Source organism: Hyperoodon ampullatus (genome assembly GCF_949752795.1).
Source record: "Hyperoodon ampullatus genome assembly, chromosome: 16".
Taxonomy (NCBI): Eukaryota; Metazoa; Chordata; class Mammalia; order Artiodactyla; family Ziphiidae; genus Hyperoodon; species Hyperoodon ampullatus.
Window position 1 is genome coordinate 67,039,943 of NC_136929.1, and position 22,817 is coordinate 67,062,759.

The 22,817-nt window shown below is 35.4% G+C and overlaps 1 protein-coding gene across 3 annotated transcripts in view; it reads right to left on the bottom strand.

Annotated features, from left to right (window-relative positions):
• The window catches only part of NBEA (neurobeachin), a gene marked incomplete at both ends in the record, with an annotated part of 605,261 nt that overhangs the window by 209,005 nt on the left and 373,439 nt on the right, over positions 1-22,817 (bottom strand). For all 3 annotated transcript variants that reach the window (XM_079722002.1, XM_079722001.1, XM_079722000.1), the window contains one exon: positions 13,830-13,973. In XM_079722002.1, coding sequence (XP_079578128.1) covers positions 13,830-13,973 — 144 coding nt within the window. The remainder of the gene's footprint in view (positions 1-13,829; positions 13,974-22,817) is intronic.

Here is a 22,817-nt window from a genome sequence, read left to right on the forward strand (position 1 = left end):
AACTGTGATGCTTTCCAGCTTTTGTGGGGAGTCAGGGTGAGGCAGTGAACTGAAGTGAGCTGTGATGGATGGGTAGGAGTCAGACTGGTGCACATGCGGGGAAGAGTGTTGTGAAGCAGGAGAAGAGTTTGAACAAACGGATGCAGGATATGGACAGCAGGAGATAAGCTGGGCCGGCGATTAGGAGGTGTAAAGGGGAACAGTGCGAGGTGGGACTGAAAAAACACACGTAGCCTCAAATGTCAGATTTGTTTAGGTCAAGGAACCAAAGCTTAAACCTCAGGTATTACAGTGTGGAGCAGTGCTGTCTGTCCTTTTTCGGGCTCACACATCTCTTAGAGAAGATGACTAAATATACGGCCCCTTCCTAGAAAAATTCACATATGAACATTCATCCATCCTGACCGCATAATAAATGAAGTATTCATATTTTGGAGAAAATGAAATTTGGTTATTTATCTTAATGTCTTCCTCTATCTAAAGATTTTTCTGCCTCTGCATTCATTGTTACCTCTTTTTCTCCAGAACATGTAACTTTCCTCCTGTTCAAGTCAGTTACTGTCTCCACCTGGCCTTCGGTCCTACCCTCCTCCACTTCAGCTGCTCTTTTGTCTCGGTCTCCTCTCCTCTGTTAAGCTTCTGGACTCCAGTTTTCACCTCTTAGTTCCTCATTCCTATTCACTCCTTTTGGCTTCACCCTCATCCTCTACTTAGGCCAAGGTGTTACGAACATACATATTAATTAATATGCTAAACGTTTGGAAAAGTCCTTCCATCAATTTAAAAAAAAAACCCACAATATGTGTAACATTTTATTTTTAAACCCAGAATTTTCCAAATACCTTTAACTATACTCTTTTTCTCATTAGCATATTTCAAAATAACTGTGTTCCAAGGAATACCAGTTTGAAAATGACTGAGCCAGAGTTCCTTGGCTTCTAAAGCATACTATAGACATAACTCATTTTATTGTACTTGGCAGAGACTGTGTTTTTACAAATTGAAGGTTTGTGGCAGCCCTGCATCCAGAAGCTCTATTGGCACCATTTTTCCAATAGCACTTGCACACTCCAAGTCTCTGTGTCACATTTTGGTAATTCTCATAATATTTCAAACTTTTTCATTATTATTATATTTGCTATGGTGATGTGTGATCAGTGATCATTGACATTAATACTGTAATTGTTTTGGGGCACCATGTACCCTACCCATGTAAGACTAAACTTAATTGGTAAATGTTGTGTTCGTTCTGACTGCTCCACGGACCATTCCATTCTCTTGTCTCTCTCTCTCTCCCTATTCCCTGAGACACAACAATATTGAAATTAGGCCAATTAATAAGCCTACATTGGCCTGTAAGTATTCAAGTGAAAGGAAGAGTCACAGGTCTCACTTAAAATCAAAAGCTAGAAATGAGTAAGCTTAGTGAGGAAGGCATGTCGAAAGCAGAGACAGGCCAAAAGCTAGGCCTCTTGTGCCAAAGAGTTCGCCAAGTTGTGAATGCAAAGGAAAAGTTCTTGAAGGAAATTAAAAGTGCTACTCCAGTGAACGCATGAATGATAAGAAAGGGAAACAGCCTTATTGCTGACTGGAGAAAGTTTTAGTGGTCTGGATAGAAGATCAAACCGGCCACAGCATTCCCTTAATCCAAAACCTAATCCAGAGCAAGGCTCTGACTCTCTTCAATGCTATGAAGACTGAGAGAGGTGAGGAACCTGCAGAAGATAAGTCGGAAGCTAGTAGAGGTTGGTCCATGAGATTTAAGGAAAGAAGCCATCTCCATAATATAAAGGTGAAAGGTGAAGCAGCAAGTGCTGATGTAGAAGCTGCAGCAACTTATCCAGAAGATCTAGCCAAGATAATTTATGAAGGAGGCTACACTAAACAACAGATTTTCAACATAGATGAAATGGTCTTCTATTGGAAGAAGATGCCATCCAGGACTTTCAGAGCCAGAGAGAAGAAGTCAGTGCCTGGCTTCAAAGCTTTAAAGGACAGGCTGACTCTTTTGTTAGAGGCTAATGCAGTTGGTGACTTTAGGTTGAAGCCAAAGCTCATTTACCATTCTGAAAATCCTAGGGCCCTTAAGAATTATGCTGAATCTATTCTGCCTGTGCTCTATAAAATGCACTAACAAAGCCTGGATGACAGCACATCTGTTGACAACATGGTTTACTGAATATTTTAAGCCCACTGTTAAGACCTACTGCTCAGAAAAAAAGGTTCCTTTCAAATGATTACTGCTCATTGACAACGCACCTGGTCACCCAAGAGCTCTGATGGAGATGTACAAGGAGATTAATGTTGTTTTCATGCCTGCTAACATAATTTCCATTCTGCAGCCCATGGATCAAGGAGTTATTTTGACTTTCAAGTCTCATTATTTAAGAAATACATTTCAAAAGGCTATAGCTGCCATAAATAGTGATTCCTTTCATGGATTTGGGCAAAGTAAATGGAAAACCTTCTGGAAAGGATTCACCATTCTAGATGCCATTAAGAAGATTCGTGATTCATGGGAAGAGGTAAAAATGTCAACATTAACAGGTGTTTGGCTGAAGTTGATTTCAACCCTTATGGATGACTTTGAGGGGTTCAAGACTTCATTGGAGGAAGTAACTGCAGATGTGGTGGAAATAGAAGGAGAACTAGAATTAGAAGTGGAGCCGGAAGAGGTGACTGAATTGCTGCCATCTCATGATAAAACTTGAAGAGTTGAGGAGTTGCCTCACATAGATGAGCAAAGAAACTGGTTTCTTGAGATGGAATCTACTGGTGAAGATGCTGAGAAGACTGCTGAAATGACAACAAAGGATTAAGAATAGTACATAAACTTAGTTGATAAAGCCGTGGTGGGGTTTGAGAGGACTGAGCCTAATTTTGAAAGCTGCTCTATTGTGGGCAAATGTTATCAAACAGCACTGCATGCTACAGAGAAATCATTCATGAAAGGCAGCGTCAATCCCTGTGGCAAACTTCACTGTGGTCTTATTTCAAGAAACTGTCACGGCCACCCCACCTTCAGCACCCACCACCCTGATCAGTCAGCAGCCATCAACATCCGGCCAAGACCCTCCACAAGCAAAAAGATTATGATCTCCTGGAGGCTCAGATGACAGTTAGCATTTTTTTTAACAATAAAGTATTTTTACATTAAGGTATGTACATTTTTTAAAACACAATGCTATTGCATGCTTAACAGACTACAATATGATATAAACATTAAACATAACTTGTCTATGCACTGGGAAAACAAAAAATTCATGTGCCTCGATTCATTGCAATACTTGCTTTGTGGTGGTCTGGAACCGAACCTGCAATATCTCCAAGGTAAGCCTGTCTTCTCTCCTGTTCTCTTTATGCCTGACTTCCTTCTTGGTATCCCTGAGGAGCTGTCCTTTGTTGGCCAATTAAACCTTGTTGTTCCACAGGGGATCTGACTTTGGGCTACTACTCTTCTCTTTTTATATTCTCACTTTCCTTGGGTGATCTCAGAGGTTTAAATTATGAGCTCCATGCCCAACTTGGTTCTCAAATTTCAAACCATTCTATACATTTGAAAAATGTGGATACCCAACAGACCAATCTGACCAGTCACCTTCATTCTTCTCTCCCCTGAAACCCTGCGTCTTTACATTCCCAAACACATTTAACAGCTTCCGCATCATTTCTTCTCCCGGGACAGGTTCCCCTCGTTCTTACTCCTCACAACTGGTCAGCTATCATGGTCCTTCACATCTTACCTCCTAAGAGTTGCTACAAGCTGCCCTCCTCTCCTCTTTCCTCCACCACCAATTTGCTCTCATCACCTCTGATCTGGACAACAGCCTCCTGCCTCAAGTCTGGACATCCTAAAACCATAATCTGTACAGTGGCCTGAGTAATTTTTAAAAAAACATAAATTAGATCTTTTCATGCTTAAAAGTCGTTCATTGTCTCACTGTAGCCTTTAGGATAAAATACAGGTACCTCATGGCACAAAATGCCCCCCACCCCAGTAACCTTCAGAGATTTCTGCCTCATACTTCTACCCGAATAATTCAGACCTACTGCAGTTTCACAGAGAAGGGGGTAGTTTAGCATACTATGTTTACATGTCGTCTGTAACAACTCCAAATCTTTCTAAATCTTTTACTTATTAACTAAAAGGAACACCCATCCAGAATCCACATGGTGGTCAAGGGCCCTGTTTTGTGTTATCATGGCTTCCTTTGTAGATGTAGGATTTTTTTTTTCTTTTCATTATCTGTCCTCCCTCTACACTGTAAACTCCTTGAAAGCAGGAACTTTAATCATATGTGTCTTTTTGCTCCAAGTACCCAGCATAATGTCTTGCACACAGTAGATATTCAATATTTTATATTTGTTTTGTTTGGATAACCACATCCAACCTGAGTCAAGTTGGGATCTGGCAACAGAGAATAAGGACCCAACAGGTCCTTCCAGCTCTTATCTTTATTGTGTGTGATGAATTTTGACATTTTTCTATTTGAATCTTTTCTTTTCATTTTATTTCATTTACAAATAATGCTGGTAATAGTCCAAGTAATTGATGTGCTAACACACCAATGGGTTATAATTCAGGATTTAAAAAAAAAAAACCCAAAATAAAGCACTGATGTAGTAGAATGAACAAGGGCTTTCGGAGAAAGAAAAGTGGGCTCACTTCTTGGCTCATGTATTGATATTTGTTATATGATCATAAATAAATACCACAATGTCTGACCCTAAGTTTCCACATCTTAGAATGAAGTATAATACCTAATTCATAGAGTTGTAAAGTTATCTGCCAGCATCATTTGCCCATCCACACTTACTCTTTACTACTTTAACTAGCTCGTTCCACGCCCCCACCCCAAAAACTTGCTGGTGAATGAAGACTTATCCACACAACCCAATCTTAGATGCAAGATTTATTTTTAAAGAAAGTTTTCTGTGGTATTTGGTTCTTAACATTCCTGTTTTAGATACAAATTGAACTGAAATAGCACTACAACTGTTTTTAGCTGTTTCATCTGTTAGTGACTTAAAATGAAGGAAAAATTTAACAGAACTTTGAGGAAAAAACACATAAAACATTACTATCTGTCATCTTCTGATCAATAAAACTGCCTAAACATTTTATCTGGAAAGAAGGTATTTAACAATATTTAGCCAGCAAACTGAGGCTGACTTTCTCTTCATTTTTGCTGATAAAAAGTTGTTCTAGATTTATATTTGTTGGACTGATGATTGATCTGATGGAGCATATTCTACTGGAATAACTTCTTATAAATGGATTTCCATGTAAAACTTGTCCTTAGTGCTGACTGTTTATGTTGAGGTACCTTTGCAGGCTGTTGCTCTGGCTCCATAGCACTAAGTCATCGAAACAAAATAATTAAATAAATAAAATATCTTCAGTATGCAGAACGACTAATTTGTCCTTTTGTATGGCACTGCTCTAAATGTAGCGGCAAAATCAGTTTTTTACCTATTTGTGAATTCGTGCCAAATCAGAGGGAGGGCAGGGCACTCAGAGGTGAGGCAGTGAGGAAACCTCACCTCTTCCTCTTCTCCAAGTCGCTAACGTCCAGAGTTCGGCATTAGGAAAACAGTTTTGTTATCTCACACTTTTTTTCCTCCAAGTGTGACAAATGTGGTGACCCATATGTTTTCAACAGGTGAATAATATCATCATCATATCCTTTTTAAAAAACACGACATTAGAAATATTAGCTGCCTACGTATAGGAGAGAGATGGTCTATTGATAAGTGAGTTGAGTTGTTCACTGCCACTACTTTTCAGGTTGGTAGTAAGTATAACTATAAATCTGTAGAGGGATTACTTTGTGGGAAACTCTCCATACAGAGAAAACAGTAAAAAATAAAAATGGGTTTCAACTAGAACACTGTATTAGAAAGAACAGACCTCATCACTGTGGTCTGTGAAAGATTTGCAGCATAACAAAGAATGGCTTATTCTTAAAATAAAAAAAAGATGTAAGAACATTATATATGAGCTGAATCATGGTTGACGTCTAACAAACATAGTTGAATTATGTCCTTTTATTATATTTTAAACTTACAAAGTTTGGTTAGTGGGATGTTGTTACAGTTAAAAGTACCTTAAAAGTGTTTTTATAGACTGCAGAATCCATGGTTGGAGAGGACGTACATTTTTGGAGATGCAGAAAGATGGATACAGTAAAATATTTGCAGACTCTAAAATGGCCTTGTAGACATTGTAAAAATAATGAAGAAAGGCTAAGAAGGCTAGATATTCAAGGTGAAGCTTTTATTGATGTTCACAACTTTTCAGCTGAATTAAAAAATTAAATTAACTTAGAAGTTTAAGTATTTTAGCTTTTGTAAGAAATGGGCATGTGTTAATGTTGTCTCTAAGAGCTTTGCGAATTCTTTGTTTGAAGCTGAACACGAACCCTTTGGGTATACTATTTATGACTGCGAAGCAACTTCCTAATTCAAAGAGAGAAAAAAGACTTATAAAGACTCATAAGGCTTTTTCAACATCAAATAGCTTTTACTAAACAACATTTTGATGAGTTAAGTGTGAGTGAGTCAGGGACATATGGATTAAATTTCCCTTAAAACACATTTGGGTTTAAAAATTAAGGGGGAAATCCTGAGCAAAATGCATTTCAGAGAATCCAGAATGTTTAAAAGATATTTTCCCCTAAATACAAATATTAGGTTGATTCCAGTCTAGTTGGACTTTGTAATTAAAACATCTTAAGTATAACTGTTAAGGAATTTAAAAAAATACTAGTTTTGTCAGGAAAAGAAGCTTCATTAATCATATTAGAATTGGACTGCGTAGAATAGTTAGGCCTGACTCAAGCAGACATGATCTGAGTCAGAGTTTATCTCCATCTAGGAAACAACTGATCTTGTTCTCATCTATAGTATTTATATTCTTATTCCATTAAACAATTATAGTAAATTTTTTCTGTGCTTTCGGCTTATATTCCTTTTTCTTCTTTAAATAACGCATTTCCCTGAAAAACTCTTCGTTTTTAGAATTTTGTTGTTCCTTTCATTTTATTATTATAATTTTCTAGACTCTTGAGCTCTTCCTTCTTGTATGCCCTATAAATAAACAACTTTGCCTCTGGTAGAAGAACATTTCAAGTTAGAACATTTAAAGGCCTAAATTATCTACCTGATCATCTTAATTGTCTACTTTCCCTTTTCAGGGTGGGCATACTCTATACCATAATTCCTGGTTATTTGAGTTGCTGAGTAGGGGTAGCGGAGCTGACTCTCCTGCTGACTTTTCTTTTCCTATCAGTCTCCGAACCCCAGAGTTCTACACAGTCACTAAGTATTCAAAAACTGTTACTGAGTAAGCAAATGCATACGTGAAATGCAGTCAAATAGAGATTTAGGGAGGTAGGAATGGTCAACCTTAAAAAAATTCTAAGTAAATAAGCGCGGGGGGCCAACTTTACAGCGATGGATGGTAATTAGAATTGTGAAGGTGATCACTTTGTATTTATACAGATGTTGAATTATAACGTTGTATGCCTGAAACTTTCATAATTTAAAAAAATTCTAAGCAACAGTTTCCTCCTCCATCCCTATCATTTGATACCTGCTTTTAGTTTGAATTGGTAGAACAGAGATTGTACAAAATGCAAAGAATTTGACTGTTAACAATAAGAAAAACAGTCTGAACAGCTACTGCCCTCTAAACATCAGTGAAAGTGCATGGGAACTGTGATGAGCTTCAAAGGTGAGTCACGTGGGGAAAGTGATTGTCATTTACGAGAACCTCCCATTGACTACATTCTATTTCTCTTAGTAAACCTCCCTTATTTCTATATTTTTCTCATTCTTAAATTCACATAATGCATTTCTTCTAAGTTTCAGATTCTTGACTTTGGTTAGAGTATGTATGCGTGTGTGTGTGTGTGTGTGTGTGTGCGTGCGTGTGTGTATGTGTAAAGGATTGTAAGTCTACCATTTTGAACCCCCCCCGACAAAAAATCCAACCCTTACACTCTAACACTTCTTCCCCATGTTGCTAGTTCCCTATACTAATTATTCTTTTTAAAATATTCAAAGTAACATTATAGTCCATTGGTTATAGGACATCTTTTCCATGTGATAGAGAGTTATTATTTTTTTGATGATGTTAAAAATGGGGACCTTAAGAGACATCTAGTTAAAATGACATAATTAGTAGAAATTGGGATGGAACCAAGATTAGCTTAACTTTAGATGTTCATACACTGGAAAAGACAAGTAATGAGTTGAGTCATTATTTGAATGATTTAATTAGTATGAACATATGATCTGATAATTCAACCTCCCAAATACTTAATTTCAAGAGCTCAAAAGTTTTATTTTGTCTCTTTGTTTTGGTATAAATTAACTAGATAATTATCTCAGCTCTGCAGTTTACCTATAATGAACTTTTTCAATGGGAACATTTTAAGGGCAAGTAATGTTAGATTTCTTCATGGTTCACATGGGATATGGTTGATAGCCTTAAGGAATTTACAGTCTAAAAGGAGGGAGAAAACATATAGAACAGCACCTACAAAACAAGGCTTTATGTAATAAGTGTCTTAAGATTAACATAATCAAAATTTGGGGGGCAGTTATAATAAAAAAGATAGATAATAACCAGCATTGGGAAGAATGTGGAGAAATTGGACCCTCCCACACTGCTGATGGGAATTAAAATAATGAAGCCACTTTGGAAAACAGCCTAGCAGTTCCTCAAAAAGTTAAAAATAGAGTAATTATTTGACCCAGCAATTCCATGCCTAGGCATATACTCAAGAGAAATAAAAAGTTATGTTCATATAAAATGTTGCAAATAAAAGTTCATAGTAGCATTGTTAGTTATAACAGCCAAAAAGTGGAAACGAACCAAATGTCCATCGAATATTTGAATGGATAAATGACAAAGAATGGATAAACAAAATGTGGTACATTCACACAATGGAATATTATTCGCCATAAAAAAGATATACATGTTACAACATGGATGAACCTTGAAAACATCATGCTAACTAAAAGAAGCCAGTCACAAAAGACTGCATATTACATGATTCCACTGATGTGAAATGTGCAGAATAGGCAAATCTATGGAGACAGAAAGTAGATTAGTGGTCCTCTAGGGCTGTGGAGGAAGGATGGGAAAGTTGGGGGGAATAGCCAAAGAATATGAGATTTCTTTTTGAGGTGATGAAATGTGCTAAAATTGTGGCAATGGTTGCATAACTGTGAATATACAAAAATCATTAAAATCATTGTGCACTTTAAATGGGTCAATTGTATGGTATGTGAATTGTATCTCAATAAAGTTGTTGTCAAAAAATGTTATGGGGTGATAAGACTGGCTAGTGAATATTTCACAAAGTATTTTATTTAAATAGGTATAAAAAAGGGTAGAGCTTTTGATAGGAGGAGATAAGGGAGGGTGTAGATTAGAGATGTGTGAAGGATATTTCAGGTAAAATATCCTTGGACATAGGTGGTGTGGACCTGTAGAAAATCGTTTAAGTTATTTATTTTTTATTTTTTTATTTTTTTTTGCGGTATGCGGGCCTCTCACTACCGTGGCCTCTCCCGCCGCGGAGCACAGGCTCCGGACGCGCAGGCTCAGCGGCCATGGCTCTCGGGCCCAGCCGCTCCGCGGCATGAGGGGTCCTCCCGGACCAGGGCACGAACCCGCGTCCCCTGCATCGGCAGACGGACCCCCAACCACTGCGCCACCAGGGAAGCCCTCGTTTAAGTTATTTGACATTAAATACAATGGTGGATTGTTGGTAATAACAGCTTACATATACATAAACAAAACATTTTTAACAACTTACAGAACTCATAAAGCATGAAGGACCATCATCATTAACATTAACTCAGAATTCTCTAAATTAGCAAAATTACTAACATTTGGAAGTAACAATAAAGGAATCCGTATGAATTCTAATTCTATTATGTAAAATATTTCTATTGTTACCCGCATATGTGACAGAACTACTACTCTAAAAGAAATGAAATACATTCTATTAGTGGGAGACAAGCTTTTCTATCAATTAAATCATTCACTTGTCAATTCACACAAATTTGAGTTAATTTTAAATTTTAGTTACTCGGGCTTCCCTGGTGGCGCAGTGGTTGAGAGTCCGCCTGCCGATGCAGGAGACACGGGTTCGTGCCCCAGTCCGGGAAGATCCCACATGCCGTGGAGCGGCTGGGCCCGTGAGCCATGGCCGCTGAGCCTGTGCGTCCGGAGCCTGTGCTCCGCAATGGGAGAGGCCACAGCAGTGAGAGGACCGCGTACCACAAAAAAAAAAAAAAAAATTTTTAGTTACTCAATAATTACTTGAAGAAATAACCTGCCAAGCTAAATTTCAAATTAAAATAAATAATTGAGATTTTAGATTAAAATCAGTTGAATTACACAAATTAATTTCAATGTTTTAAGTAACAATATAATTAGTAAGTTGAAATTTTTAATTACATATGAAATCTTAGGTGCTAATTCACTTTGGTCAATCTCTACAAACTAAAAAAGCAATTAAAATAAATTAAGTTAGGTGTTATTAATGTAATAATTGATTGGCATAGTTCTATATTATAATCATATTAGCCATTTGCAACAATACATAATAAATTGAGTAATTACTAGTCATACATATTTAACTTGCCTCTTGAGATGAACAGCTTGGGAAGAAAGGGAACTAAAAGTGAAACAGAAAATTGTATGACATTTAAAACTGTAGAACTTTGTGGACATTGTATCTTTACTAAAACTAGAAAATTCCAAAGAAAATGGAGAAAACATGAGAAAGGGTCAATGTTTAAATACAGTTGTGCTGAAAATACCCTGTCAGATTTTTTTAACTTACTAGATGATTTTGGGGAACACATATATAAAACTAAAATGAATTATTATGCTTATTCATAAACTTCTAAGTATAGTATACTGGAGCCAGTGTAAAAATTGAGTTATAAACTGAGGATCTTGTTTTTTACATCATTTTAAGAGTCATTAAGTATATACACATATTTATTTAAAGACACTATTTGGTGTATTTTAGTTTGTGCCATATACTACATACTTTTAAGGAAATACATTATTTTATATACTTGTTAACCTTATGCAAGCTACTTAAATTTGTCTTGACCTCTATATCCTCATTTATAAAATTAAGGTAATAATAATTGTATCTACCGCTCAGGATTGTTGTGACTATTAAATAGGTTATTGCACATGAAACCCTTCAAACACTGCCCGGTTCCTAGCAAGACATGCTGGCTATACTTCTTCCTCTTTTTTTTTTTCTTTTTATAAACAGAAACTGATCCCAAGAAAGACATTATTATTTAGCAAATTTTGACTTCTGAGACAGAGATAACAATTATTTGGATAAGAATTTGTTAAAGCAACAAAAAAAGTTATGTATTTATGTGGTTTAAAACTTACAGCTGGGGCTTCCCTGGTGGCGCAGTGGTTGAGAGTCCGCCTGCCAATGCAGGGGACACGGGTTCGTGCCCCGGTCTGGGAAGATCCCACATGCCGCGGAGCGGCTGGGCCCGTGGGCCATGGCCGCTGAGCCTGTGCGTCCGGAGCCTGTGCTCTGCAACGGGAGAGGCCACAACGGTGGGAGGCCCACATACCGCAAAAAAAAAAAAAAAAAAAAAACAAAAAACTTACAGCTGATTTTTTTAAAACCTAAAAATACTGGTTTATAATTAACTTCCAAAATTATTTTTATGTGACATTGTCACTATCATGGCAGTCCAGATTAGTAAGTAGGCTTCAGCATTTACTGAATGAATCTGTTAGACACCTATATATTATGCAGACTATTTCTGTGACTGTTACTTCTCCCTTCACAAAATATCCATCCCCTACTTCTTTTCTACTGCATTCAAAGTTCAGGGTCACATTTGTGCACTGCTGATTTAAACATGAACACTTTAGACTAAGTAGAAGATCAATATTTTAGGACAGTTTATAAGGTTTTTCAGATACGAGGATTCCACAGAAAGAGTATGAGTTAGGACTTGGTGGATAGGGAAAAGCACAAATCTGCTCAAAGAAAAATCTGTTTAAAAGACAGTAGTTGTAGGAGTATTGATAGAGACAGTTGGTTAAGATTCGACTTTTAAACAGTTTATTTCAAGCCTGCTTTCATTGCTCTTTACATATTTTAACTTAATGTTATTTTGAGAATTTTGTTTATAAGCATAAATTAATATTAATAATTACTCAAGCTACCATTAAAAGAGAGAAATATAAAGGAGTCATTAATCATTACCAGATTTTGCTTCTGGTATTAGTGGGCATATCTTACCATAATAAACTTCAAGGTACTAGCCAAATTTGTATCAACTAATTATCTTTAGTGGGAACTAAAGACCAGAGATGCTAAACTAAACTGTATATAATTATTGAACATATCTGTGAGGATATGTGAATGAGGAAAGGCAACACATTATCTCAAAAGGTCAGAAATCACATTTGTGAATTTTCTCTAGTTCTTTAGGATCAAGAATAAGACCAGAAAACGAGAAAACAATCTCTGGCAAAAAGAAATAATGGACTTCATTTGCTTAAATTGCCAAGTGGCCTCAGATAAAAATCTCTGAACTACTAAAAAACCCCACAAAAACAACAATACTAAAACTTGAACATTTCCTCAGGAATTCAAGGCAAACATTTGTTCATGGACTTAAGATTAGTTTTAAACAGGAAAAATCGTTTTCATGATACAGAATTGCTAATAACATAGGCCTATCCAGGAGCTGGTGTTAGAATAATCTTATTAAACGTTTTCTAGAAGAGGAAGAATAACATTCCTCTCCAGCTTACAATTAACAATAACATCTTCTCTTTGGTAAAATGAGAGATTTCTAACTGGCAGAAATATTGTTGGAGACTTTCCTAAAGCATGCCAGGTAATTTTCAGCTCAGTTCTGGAAACAGGAGTGCTATTTTGTAAACATAATAATGAACGTAAGTCCACTTCTCTTTTGTCATCTGCCGCTCTAATGTTGTATGGGGTGAAAATATAGAATAGAGGTAAGATTCAACCACTTTTGAGACTCTAAAGCAGGAGTTTTTAGCCTGAGATCTAGGATATGATTCCACAGACTGGTTTCCAGGGGTCAGTGAACCCTCTGATACTGTGTACAACATTGTCTGTGTACCTTCATGAAACAATCTGCTTTCATCAGATTCTCAAAAGTGGTTTAAAAACCAAAAATGGTTATATGCTAACACTAAGGTATATATAGCCCATTGGGCCATTGTAGATGCTGCTCCGAATTGACCTTAGACGAGCACCAGGACCAAGTGAAAACTGAGGGTGGACAGGTGAAGTATGTCTCCTAGTAGTGGGGATTAGCAGTGTGGGGAGAGAGAAAAAAATCAGGGATGGGGAGGGACATCCCCAAGAGGGACAGCAGGAAGGAAGTGGCTATTTCAATGGTCACCTGCCTGAAGTGGCTATTTTTCACAGCTGTTAGCACGTTAGTCATATGTGAAGTCTACCATCCCGTTCCCCCCGCCAGCCCCCCAATTATTTAGGCAGTTAGATGGGGACAGTTTATGCTATACATTATTTCTCCTCTATTAAAAGTTGCTCTTTACTACACAGAAAGTAGATGCTATTCATTTATCGTTAGTTTGATATGTAGTTTCCTCTTTTCAATACTAGAAATGAGATAAATTATTAACGTTCACGTGATTGAGCATTGCTCCAACCACTGGCACTAGCTTATTCATCAGGAGATAGATTTTTAAATTCAATAACTTTGTGTGCATTTATTACTTACAACAAATACAAAAATATTTTAAAATTTACCTGCAAGATTGTCGATTTCCTTCTCTTGGAGCAGACTGACTGCATCGTCATCTCCTTCCAGCATAAGCTCTGTCTCTGCATTCTGATTCACTATTGCTTGACTTCGGAATGTTTTCTTAGACTTGACTACATCTTCTTCAGTGCCTAATCACAACCAAAACATAATAATTTAGGTCATTGTGATTTACTTTCTTATAAATCCATTACTTTCTTACAAATATATGCTGCATTTACATACTACTTTCAATTATAGAAGATTTTTACCTTCTTTATCTTGTTTGGTCTAAATAACTCCATGAGAAAGGCAAGGGGTGTAATCACCTACTCTTATGTTGCAGATGAGGAACAGGCTGAGAAAGCTACATGCCTTGTTGGAGAACCTAGGACTTGCGACTCTAAGATCACTGTATTTTCTACCAAAAATCTGTACTTCACCACAAACTTGGTTTTCTGATCCATAAAATTAATCACTTTTACACAATTATACTTCAGTGTGAATTATATAATCAACTGATCAGGTAATTTTTTAAAGTAGATAAGTATGAAGAAAGCAAGAAAGCATTCACATCTGAAGGGAGAAATGGTTGTTACTGGGAAGCTACAGAAAGGCAGAGTAAGGAATGATGTAGGCATATAATGTACATCAAAACAGCTATTTCCTTAGCAATGGATGAAATAAATAATGGCTTTCTAAAGTGATATCCTTATTTTGATATAAAAAAATAGTACAAAAGGCCAAAATGCAAACACACAAAAAATAACTCAGAAAAATTGAAATATAGCAAGAGTTGACCTAGCATTAACTTATTAATCAACGCGCAGGTTAGAAATTACAACACATTTAAATCTCTCATGGATTTGACTGCTTAACAAATATTTCAATATTTGCATTCAAATATCTGCTTTGGCAGGTGCCATTGAATCTGAAATTATCTGAGCTACAAGTAAATTATATGTATACAGCTAAGAAATACCTTTATTTCATGTCACTTGAAGTTGGAATTCAATGTGGAAGAAAATGGTGTAATTTACTGTGTTCTAGCTTTAGTATTAGGATATAGGCTTCAAGGAGCAGCATTAACTAGAAAAACACCTTCACATTTCATTTGGTATAGTGGATATATTCCTGAATATGGGAGCCTAATAAATCACTGCTACACATTTTTGTATCATAGTTTTAGGGGATGTTATGGTATTGTGTACACATGCAATTACTCTGCAAATCTTGTCATGCCTTTGGCCAAAATCCTCTCCAGTGAACAATGAATACTTCTGGTCAATTCTCCTAGGCCCAGTACAGGACTTCCAACAGTCCCTTACTGCCTGTGGATATTTGCTCAACCATTTTTTTGGACGTGCATCTCGCTGTGGTAAAACTTGCATTGTAAACCAGACTCTTAGCTTCTTTCTTTGCAGCTTTCACATTTCTTTTTGTTAGTGACTCAGAACCAATTCTGTTTGCTAAAACATTAACAAATTGACGCAAAGGTAGCCCAGAGAGGAGTAAAAAACACATGTTGAGGAACACAGCATGTCATGACAGCACTGTAGAGTGTCACTGGCTGAGAGGTACCATCTGTCATCCTAGCTCTTACTGGACAATAGCATCTAGAGGGCATGGTTTAAATATAGCTTAACAATATAAAGTAACAGATTGTTAAATATATCTTTCAATAAATACTTCAGAGACATACAGATCAATGCTGCATGGAAGGTGAGGGGAATTAAGTGGCTTATACGTGGAGTCTTCTTTCACTGGCCCACAGATGATTCTTATTTCTGGAATAAAAGCTTGAGGATTGATTACTGAATGCTCCAGAACCTTATCTTAATTTCATTTGGATTCTTGGTGATATAAAGCCAGGACAACAGTAACCTTCTGGGGACAGCTATCTTTATACGTTGTTTGCTTCTTGGGTAGTAACTTAATTTGAGAAACTCGGAGCTTGCATCATCTGAGAACAAAGAGGCAAATCCAGTGATTAATAACCAAGAAATCTCTCCTGAGGTCTTTATAGCCATATTTCTACTAGACATCATCAGCTGGATATTCCTAGTTCCACGTTTCCCTAACTGAACGAATTATTTTTTGCTTCTTCACCTCCTCCTGTTTTGATCTACCCACTTAATTAAGCCACAGACACAGGATTCATCCTGTAAGGTGACGGACTCGACCCATCTCAAGCCATCATCATTCTGGTTTAGAAGGCCTTAATAGCTCCCTTATTCACACCACCCTCCATACTTTTGTCAGAGTATTATTATTAGACACTAATAAGTTGAGAATATTTTCCTGCTTAATATCATGTGTGTTAACTCCTCCCAATCAACAACACTCAGTGCAAGGTTCTACTCTAGGATACAAATCTAAACCCCTTAGCATGACTGATTAAGGCCTTTTACCCTCTCCTTACCAATTTTGTCTTAGTTTTTCTTACTCCCCCATGAGCAATACTGGACCATTTACAGCTTCCAAAATACGTCATGTTTTCTCAGACTTCTTTACCTGTGCTAAAAGTATTCCCTCAATATGGTATGTCCCTTCCTTCCTCCTTTGTTTGGCTAATTCTCACTTAACCTTCAAAACTCACCTCCTTTCCTAACCAAGCCATACTTTCACAGTCAACACAGAACTCAACCACACTGAGTGGGTGCTATCTGTTATGTGTATGTCTTCTCCACTGGGCTATAGCTCATTCTGCAGCCTCAGTGCCTGGTACTCAGCAGGTGTGCCATGAACACTTGCTGAACGGAAGTCCAAGTCGACCCACCCAGAGTTCCCCACTCTGATTTCTTAAGGCAGGTTTGTGTGCACTCTCCCACATGCTGTTTTTTCTGGCCATGCAGCGCGGCATATGGGATATTAGACCCCAACCAGGGATCGAACCTGTGCCCCCTGCGTTGGAAGTGTGGAGTCTTAACCGCTGGACTGCCAGGGAAGTCCCATCCCTTATACTTCATAAATGCTGCTACTCTAGTAGTTATATGTATTATAATCGTTTGTGTGCTTGTTATCTCCATACAGCCTGGAAGCTCCTTCCTTGAGGACTAGAAACATCCTTCTGTCTTTGTAATCCCAGTTATTAGCACGCTGCCTGGGACACAGCAAGTCCTCATAAATACTGAATAAACGAATAACCTGAGACATAGAAGTTACCTCTGGATATATCTTAACCTGAAGATTCCAGGATATCTCAGAGATTCTTGGTGAATTGCCTTCAGTTTGAGCGCTTATTGAAGAATCTATGAATTCACATGAAAGGGAACTTGGTTCTTTACATGAAATAGTCAATAAAGCCCTTTATGCATGAGTCAGCTTAATAAAGCAAGTTTTTCCTTGTATCACAACTGTGTGCAGAATCTGCTTTGTCTTTTTTAAAAAAGGCTTTACATTACTCTTGTGTTATTAAAAATATAAAATAAAATTTTCCAATAAAGAAAATTTAGTCAAAGGACTGTGAGCTCTCAAATGTATATTATATTTGAGAAATGTATATTCAATTTTACCCCCTCTAGCTTTAAAACAGTAAAACAATTATGTCTTCAAAAGGTATGTAGTAAACTAATCCCTACCAACACACCAAACTTATCGTCCCTGTTGAAGTGTTATCAGTTTGCAGCTCAGTAAACTTCCTGATTTTTATGATACTGCACCAAACATTTATCTAAATGAAAGGGTATGAGATCCAAAGGTGCTTTTCAATCACAATATCCTTTATGAATTAGACTTTCATTTATCAAAATTACAGGCAAAAAGAGGTAAGGTCTCAAAGGGCTGTCTCATTACAAGGCTTATAAACACTGTCCTTAGAAAGAATTGGTTTAACACTCAGCAAATCAAAATCTGATTGGGAAGAGAATTTATTTGAGATCATCTATCTTCAGAAGACATGTTGGACTGAGTGCACTTCTTGGCCTCTTTAGCCATTCATCAGGAAATTAACAAGCGAGTACCACAAACCACCAGAATGCCTTAGCTTTGAAAATGTGAATTATGTGTTAAGCTGGATAGGCTAGACCTATACCCTTATTTTTTAAGAAAACATTAAAATCCCATAAAATTTGAAAGGTTTCAGAATAAAAAATTCCACCAAATTATAGATTAATGAAGCCAAATCCAAAAATTACACTTATTTTCCACATCATGTTACAAATAACAAATACAGGTAAACATCCTATACACATTAGATTTCTTAGTAAGTAAATATGCTTAAAGCTCTGTATGTGAAAATGTCATCTAATATAGAATACTGCATTACATGAACCTAAATGAAGCTCCTCTTTTGTAATATTTCTCTTAATAATAAGGATCCACGTGAAACAAAGTATATTTTAAAAGTGAAGTAACAAGAAAACTATGTTTCTGTTTTTAGTACTGTTATTATACTCTAGCATTATTACTACTATAATAATAATTATTATTAATTATCATTTAAAAATTATATTGTTATTTTAAACAAGGGTAAGTTAAAGTATAGAAGTGATAAATTGGAGACTAACTTATCTTGATAATATTCAGAGAATATGTCTAACTGGAAAGTCTGGGCAATTAAGGCAAAGAAATTTCGTTTGCCCATCATGTCTTTTTCTATTGATACACATAAACAGTTGATGTAAAGAAAAATACTATAAAGTAATTTATTTCTGTTTAAGGAATTATTCTATAGACAACTCTAAAACATCTATACCAATAAGGAAAAAAGTAATTTATAATAATAGGGAAACAATAAATCATGTCTGTGTGGTTAAATGCACAAAGAGAAAAGATATAAACCCATAACAAGCCAATTTTAGTGTAGCAGGGGCTTCTTACCAGTTTTATATTACAGTTATCAGTTATTTTCCATTGAGTATAGAAATATGGCTTTAATTTTCATTTATTAAAATGATACATGAACATACATGTGTATCTACCTATCTACTATCTACCTATATTATGTATATCTACTCTGTAAGAACACATTTTCCATGTTATTTGATCTGTACAATTTAAGTACATGGTGTAAGACTCATGAGCTGGCCCCTGCTTATTTAATATCTCACTAATTTACCGATTTGACCTCTTCACACTTTATATTCCCCAAGAGCTGAATGCTTTTGTTCCCAAACATGCCACACTGTTTCAAACCTTTAGGTCTGACATGTGTAATTTCTTTTACATGGAATTCTCTTACCTGCTCTGTCGTTCAGAATTCAGTTTAGTTGATTATTCTCTTCACTGTATAAATTTTGTATCTTATAAGTCAAAATATATTATTTTTTTATATTTTTCTGAAGGCTTTTATTTAGGTATTCTCGTATTAGATTTTAATTCCCAGTGTATCGAGTGTCAAAAAAAGTGGCAATCAATAAATATTTGTTGAGTGAGCACATGAAAATACAAATGTAATTTGCATATTAATCATTTTATATGTACAGTACTTAAGAAAAGTTACTTTCCTCTTTATGTCCTTTACAGTCTCCTCATAAATGAGTAAGGTGGACTGTGTGATTTGCAATTCTTACTTTATTTTCCCTGCAAACATCCATTAAAAACGTATTTTAAAAATATATCCAGACCAATCTCTTAACCTCAGTTTCCTAGCCCATTGAAAGAGAACCAAGTATTTTTTAACTGAACTCTCACAGGATTATTGCAATGTTGAAATGAGACAATGGATGCTGAAATACTGTGAAATGTGTGAATATTATTTATATAATAAGCTCTCAAAATGTTTGTTAAAATGTTGATAAACAAGAGTATTAAAAGTTTACTAAGTACATAATTTTAAAATGAACAAGAATACAACCAATGTTTTATTGCTTACAATAATGCTGCCTAAGATTTATATAAAGGGGGAAAAAAGCAGGCTAATGTGAGGATTTAAAAACTCAAATAAGATAATGGATGCGTCTAAGGTCTTATTAGCACAATACCTAGTCAATAATGAGTATTCAACAAATAATGGTTTCCTTTCCTTCAACTGGGATTAATCTTCTTCCCTCCACCATGCTGTTGTAACACTGTTTATATTCATTACAAGGCAATATGAGCCTTCAACACCTCCCCTAGATAGGATAATTCCTGAAGACAGCAAGGATAGCGTGTAGGCAGGTACCATGAAGTGTTTGTAAAGCTGAATGGAGTGAAAATAGCTTACATTAAAAACTGAGTTTCCCTCAATAACCATATTATTCATTTAAAGATATTATTAAATAAAATTACATAAGCATCAATATATTTGACATGCATTTTTGATTTTGTATATAGGCATCTTAAGAATATAAGTGTTCTTAATATCTTGGATAAGGAAAAAAAACTGCTTTCTCAACAAAGTTGATATCGCAATTTGTTTTAGAGAATTATATTGATGAGCCATTTAATACATACTTTTCTTCCGTCATTGGAAGGAAACGGGAAGAATGGAAATTTAGTCTCATTTTAATTTTATCTAAATGTAATATCAGGAACTTCTAATGTTTCTAAACATCTTGAAATCAGTTTAAGATGGCAGTCTTTTTTGGAGGAGAAATTCTTTTCAATATACACCATTTCACAACATTTTTAGCTTGGGAAATGTGTTTTGACAAAAATCTCCCCTTACGTAAGAGAAGATGCTGCAATTCATTTCCAAACCTAAATACTTCTTTTAGGAGTATTAATGACACATAAATACTTTGGGAAATTTTAAATAGACATTACTTTTTCTCATTAAAGCTGAAATCAGAGCAACAAATATCTTTACAGAACAGCGCTTTTAGTAACTCCAATGATATTATTTAATTTCCACTAAAAGGAAAAGATTTTAAGATAAATACTCCCAACTAATTACATTAGATATGGTGATATGACCGTGTGCAATAATATGTATGAATCAATCTATTACTGAGAATTTTACAATTTTGAACATTTTAAACAAGATGAAAGAATGGTTTTTGTTGTATTGAGAAACCTAACACTCAAAAATGTTTTATGTCAATCTTAACGTGAGATAAAAGCAGTAGTACATACATAGAACAAACTTCACTGTAACAATCATTTACTGAAAAGTAAGTATTTTTCTTTGTAAATAATTTAAATTCAAAATTAAATTTTGCCTTTGACGTTATAGCACAGACATAGTATTTCCTTTCTTAAGTAACGTAAATGATGATGCCATAAAAGGAAAGACCTGCTGAAGGCCAAGAACTGAAAAAAAAAATCATCTTCTGTATAGAACAGGATTAAAGAAAAAACAGTCTTTGCAATAGAAAAATCCTAATGGTAAGGACTGTTAGTGATACTGAATAAAAACACTATTGGAAAGAATGATTGGAAAACTCAGGTATCTTTTTTCTCTTTTATATTTGATGTTGAATCAGGAGCCTCACTTTATCAATACAAAATCTTTTTATGAAAGCAAGTATTTCTATAAATGAAATAGACTGTTTCTATTCAAATAAACAATTTCTATTTGTTGTTTCAAACACACTTTAAGTAAAAATCTGAATAGTTATTGACTAAATTTAATTAATACAGATAAAAAATCTGGACAGTTTACACATCAAATTCTTCCTTTCTTAGTTGTGGGTATTTTAGTCTGAATGCATTGGATTTAACCATGGTTCTCACTTCAATTCATTTCTGTTGACAGAGAATATATTTTGTAATTCAAAATAGATATTATCTATATCACCATAAAACTACCAAGATACCAGCTTCAAAGTTATAATGAATTTGATTCAGAAATGGTAATGCTTACCTGAATCAATAATTGATATTACTATTTATGGTCCATTTTAATACATCGTTATATCACATAAAATTAGAGTACAGCATGAGTGACTTGTACAGACTTTTGATTGTTTTAAACTAGACATAAACATTACATCTGCAGGTAGGCTGTTCTCTGAAAAGCTTGAAGAACTTATTTCAATGGCAGAGTAAATACCCAGAATTAGCAATACGGACATTAATTAAGATGGAATGTTCACAGATTATTATTCTAAGTGCTAAGTTCTTATTCACATTAGTTATGCTTGTAAATGATTTACTGGACTATAAGAAATAAAAAATGGCTACCTAACATCAACAGTTATTGCTCTGTGGAAAAGGACATCAAGGACACTTGCAAGTAAAAGAATTGGATCAATATTAACGTGATTTTCATTTCATGCTTCCCCAACTCCAGTAAGCTGACAATATACTCTGATTATGTGAACTGCCTCAGAGTAACACAGAAAAGGTTATTAGAGCAAGAGGTGGAAAGGGAATGCACTTTTTATATTGACAGGCCTGCTAATAGAGTATACTGATTTTCAAAGACATGCAATGCATTTTTACAATTTGGTTCTGACAGCAAGAACGGAATTTCATTTATTCCTAATTCAAAATATTCACATATAAGCAATATTTCTTAGAGCAGACTAACAAGGGAGATATTCATAAATAGCATTTTTAAACAGTAAAAATGCAATTAAAAAAGGTACAAGAAAATATTATTGAATTTAAGTACAGCATAATGTAAGTATGAAATGCTAACTTAATAATCTTAATGGAGTGAATGTAGAAAACTGCATTCTATGCTTTTTAAAGGAAATTTGATATGCCATATTTTAAAAATATACATGATGATAAATGTAGAATCTCTGTGGTAGGAGAATATTATGTGGTAGGATTTTGATTAGCCATTAAGTTAGGGTGATTTTAAAATATTTTAAATAGGATTTCATTACATTGAAAATCACATGGCACACTTTACTTGTGGAAAAAAGTGCTAAAACATATAGAAAACTTGGACTAGTTTGGAACCCTCTAAATATAAAGAGCAGAGATAATGCATTATTCATCTTCGTGACTGTTTGAGTACATAGCATAGTGTTTGGTCCCTATGTTAAAGTATGCTTAGAAAAAGACCAGCAGGAATAAATACATTAAAATGGTAAAGGCAGCTATCTTGATGGCTGTCTATGAGTGACTTTTTCCCCCTTCTTTAAATTTTTTTTGCGTTTTCTGGATTTTCCACAATG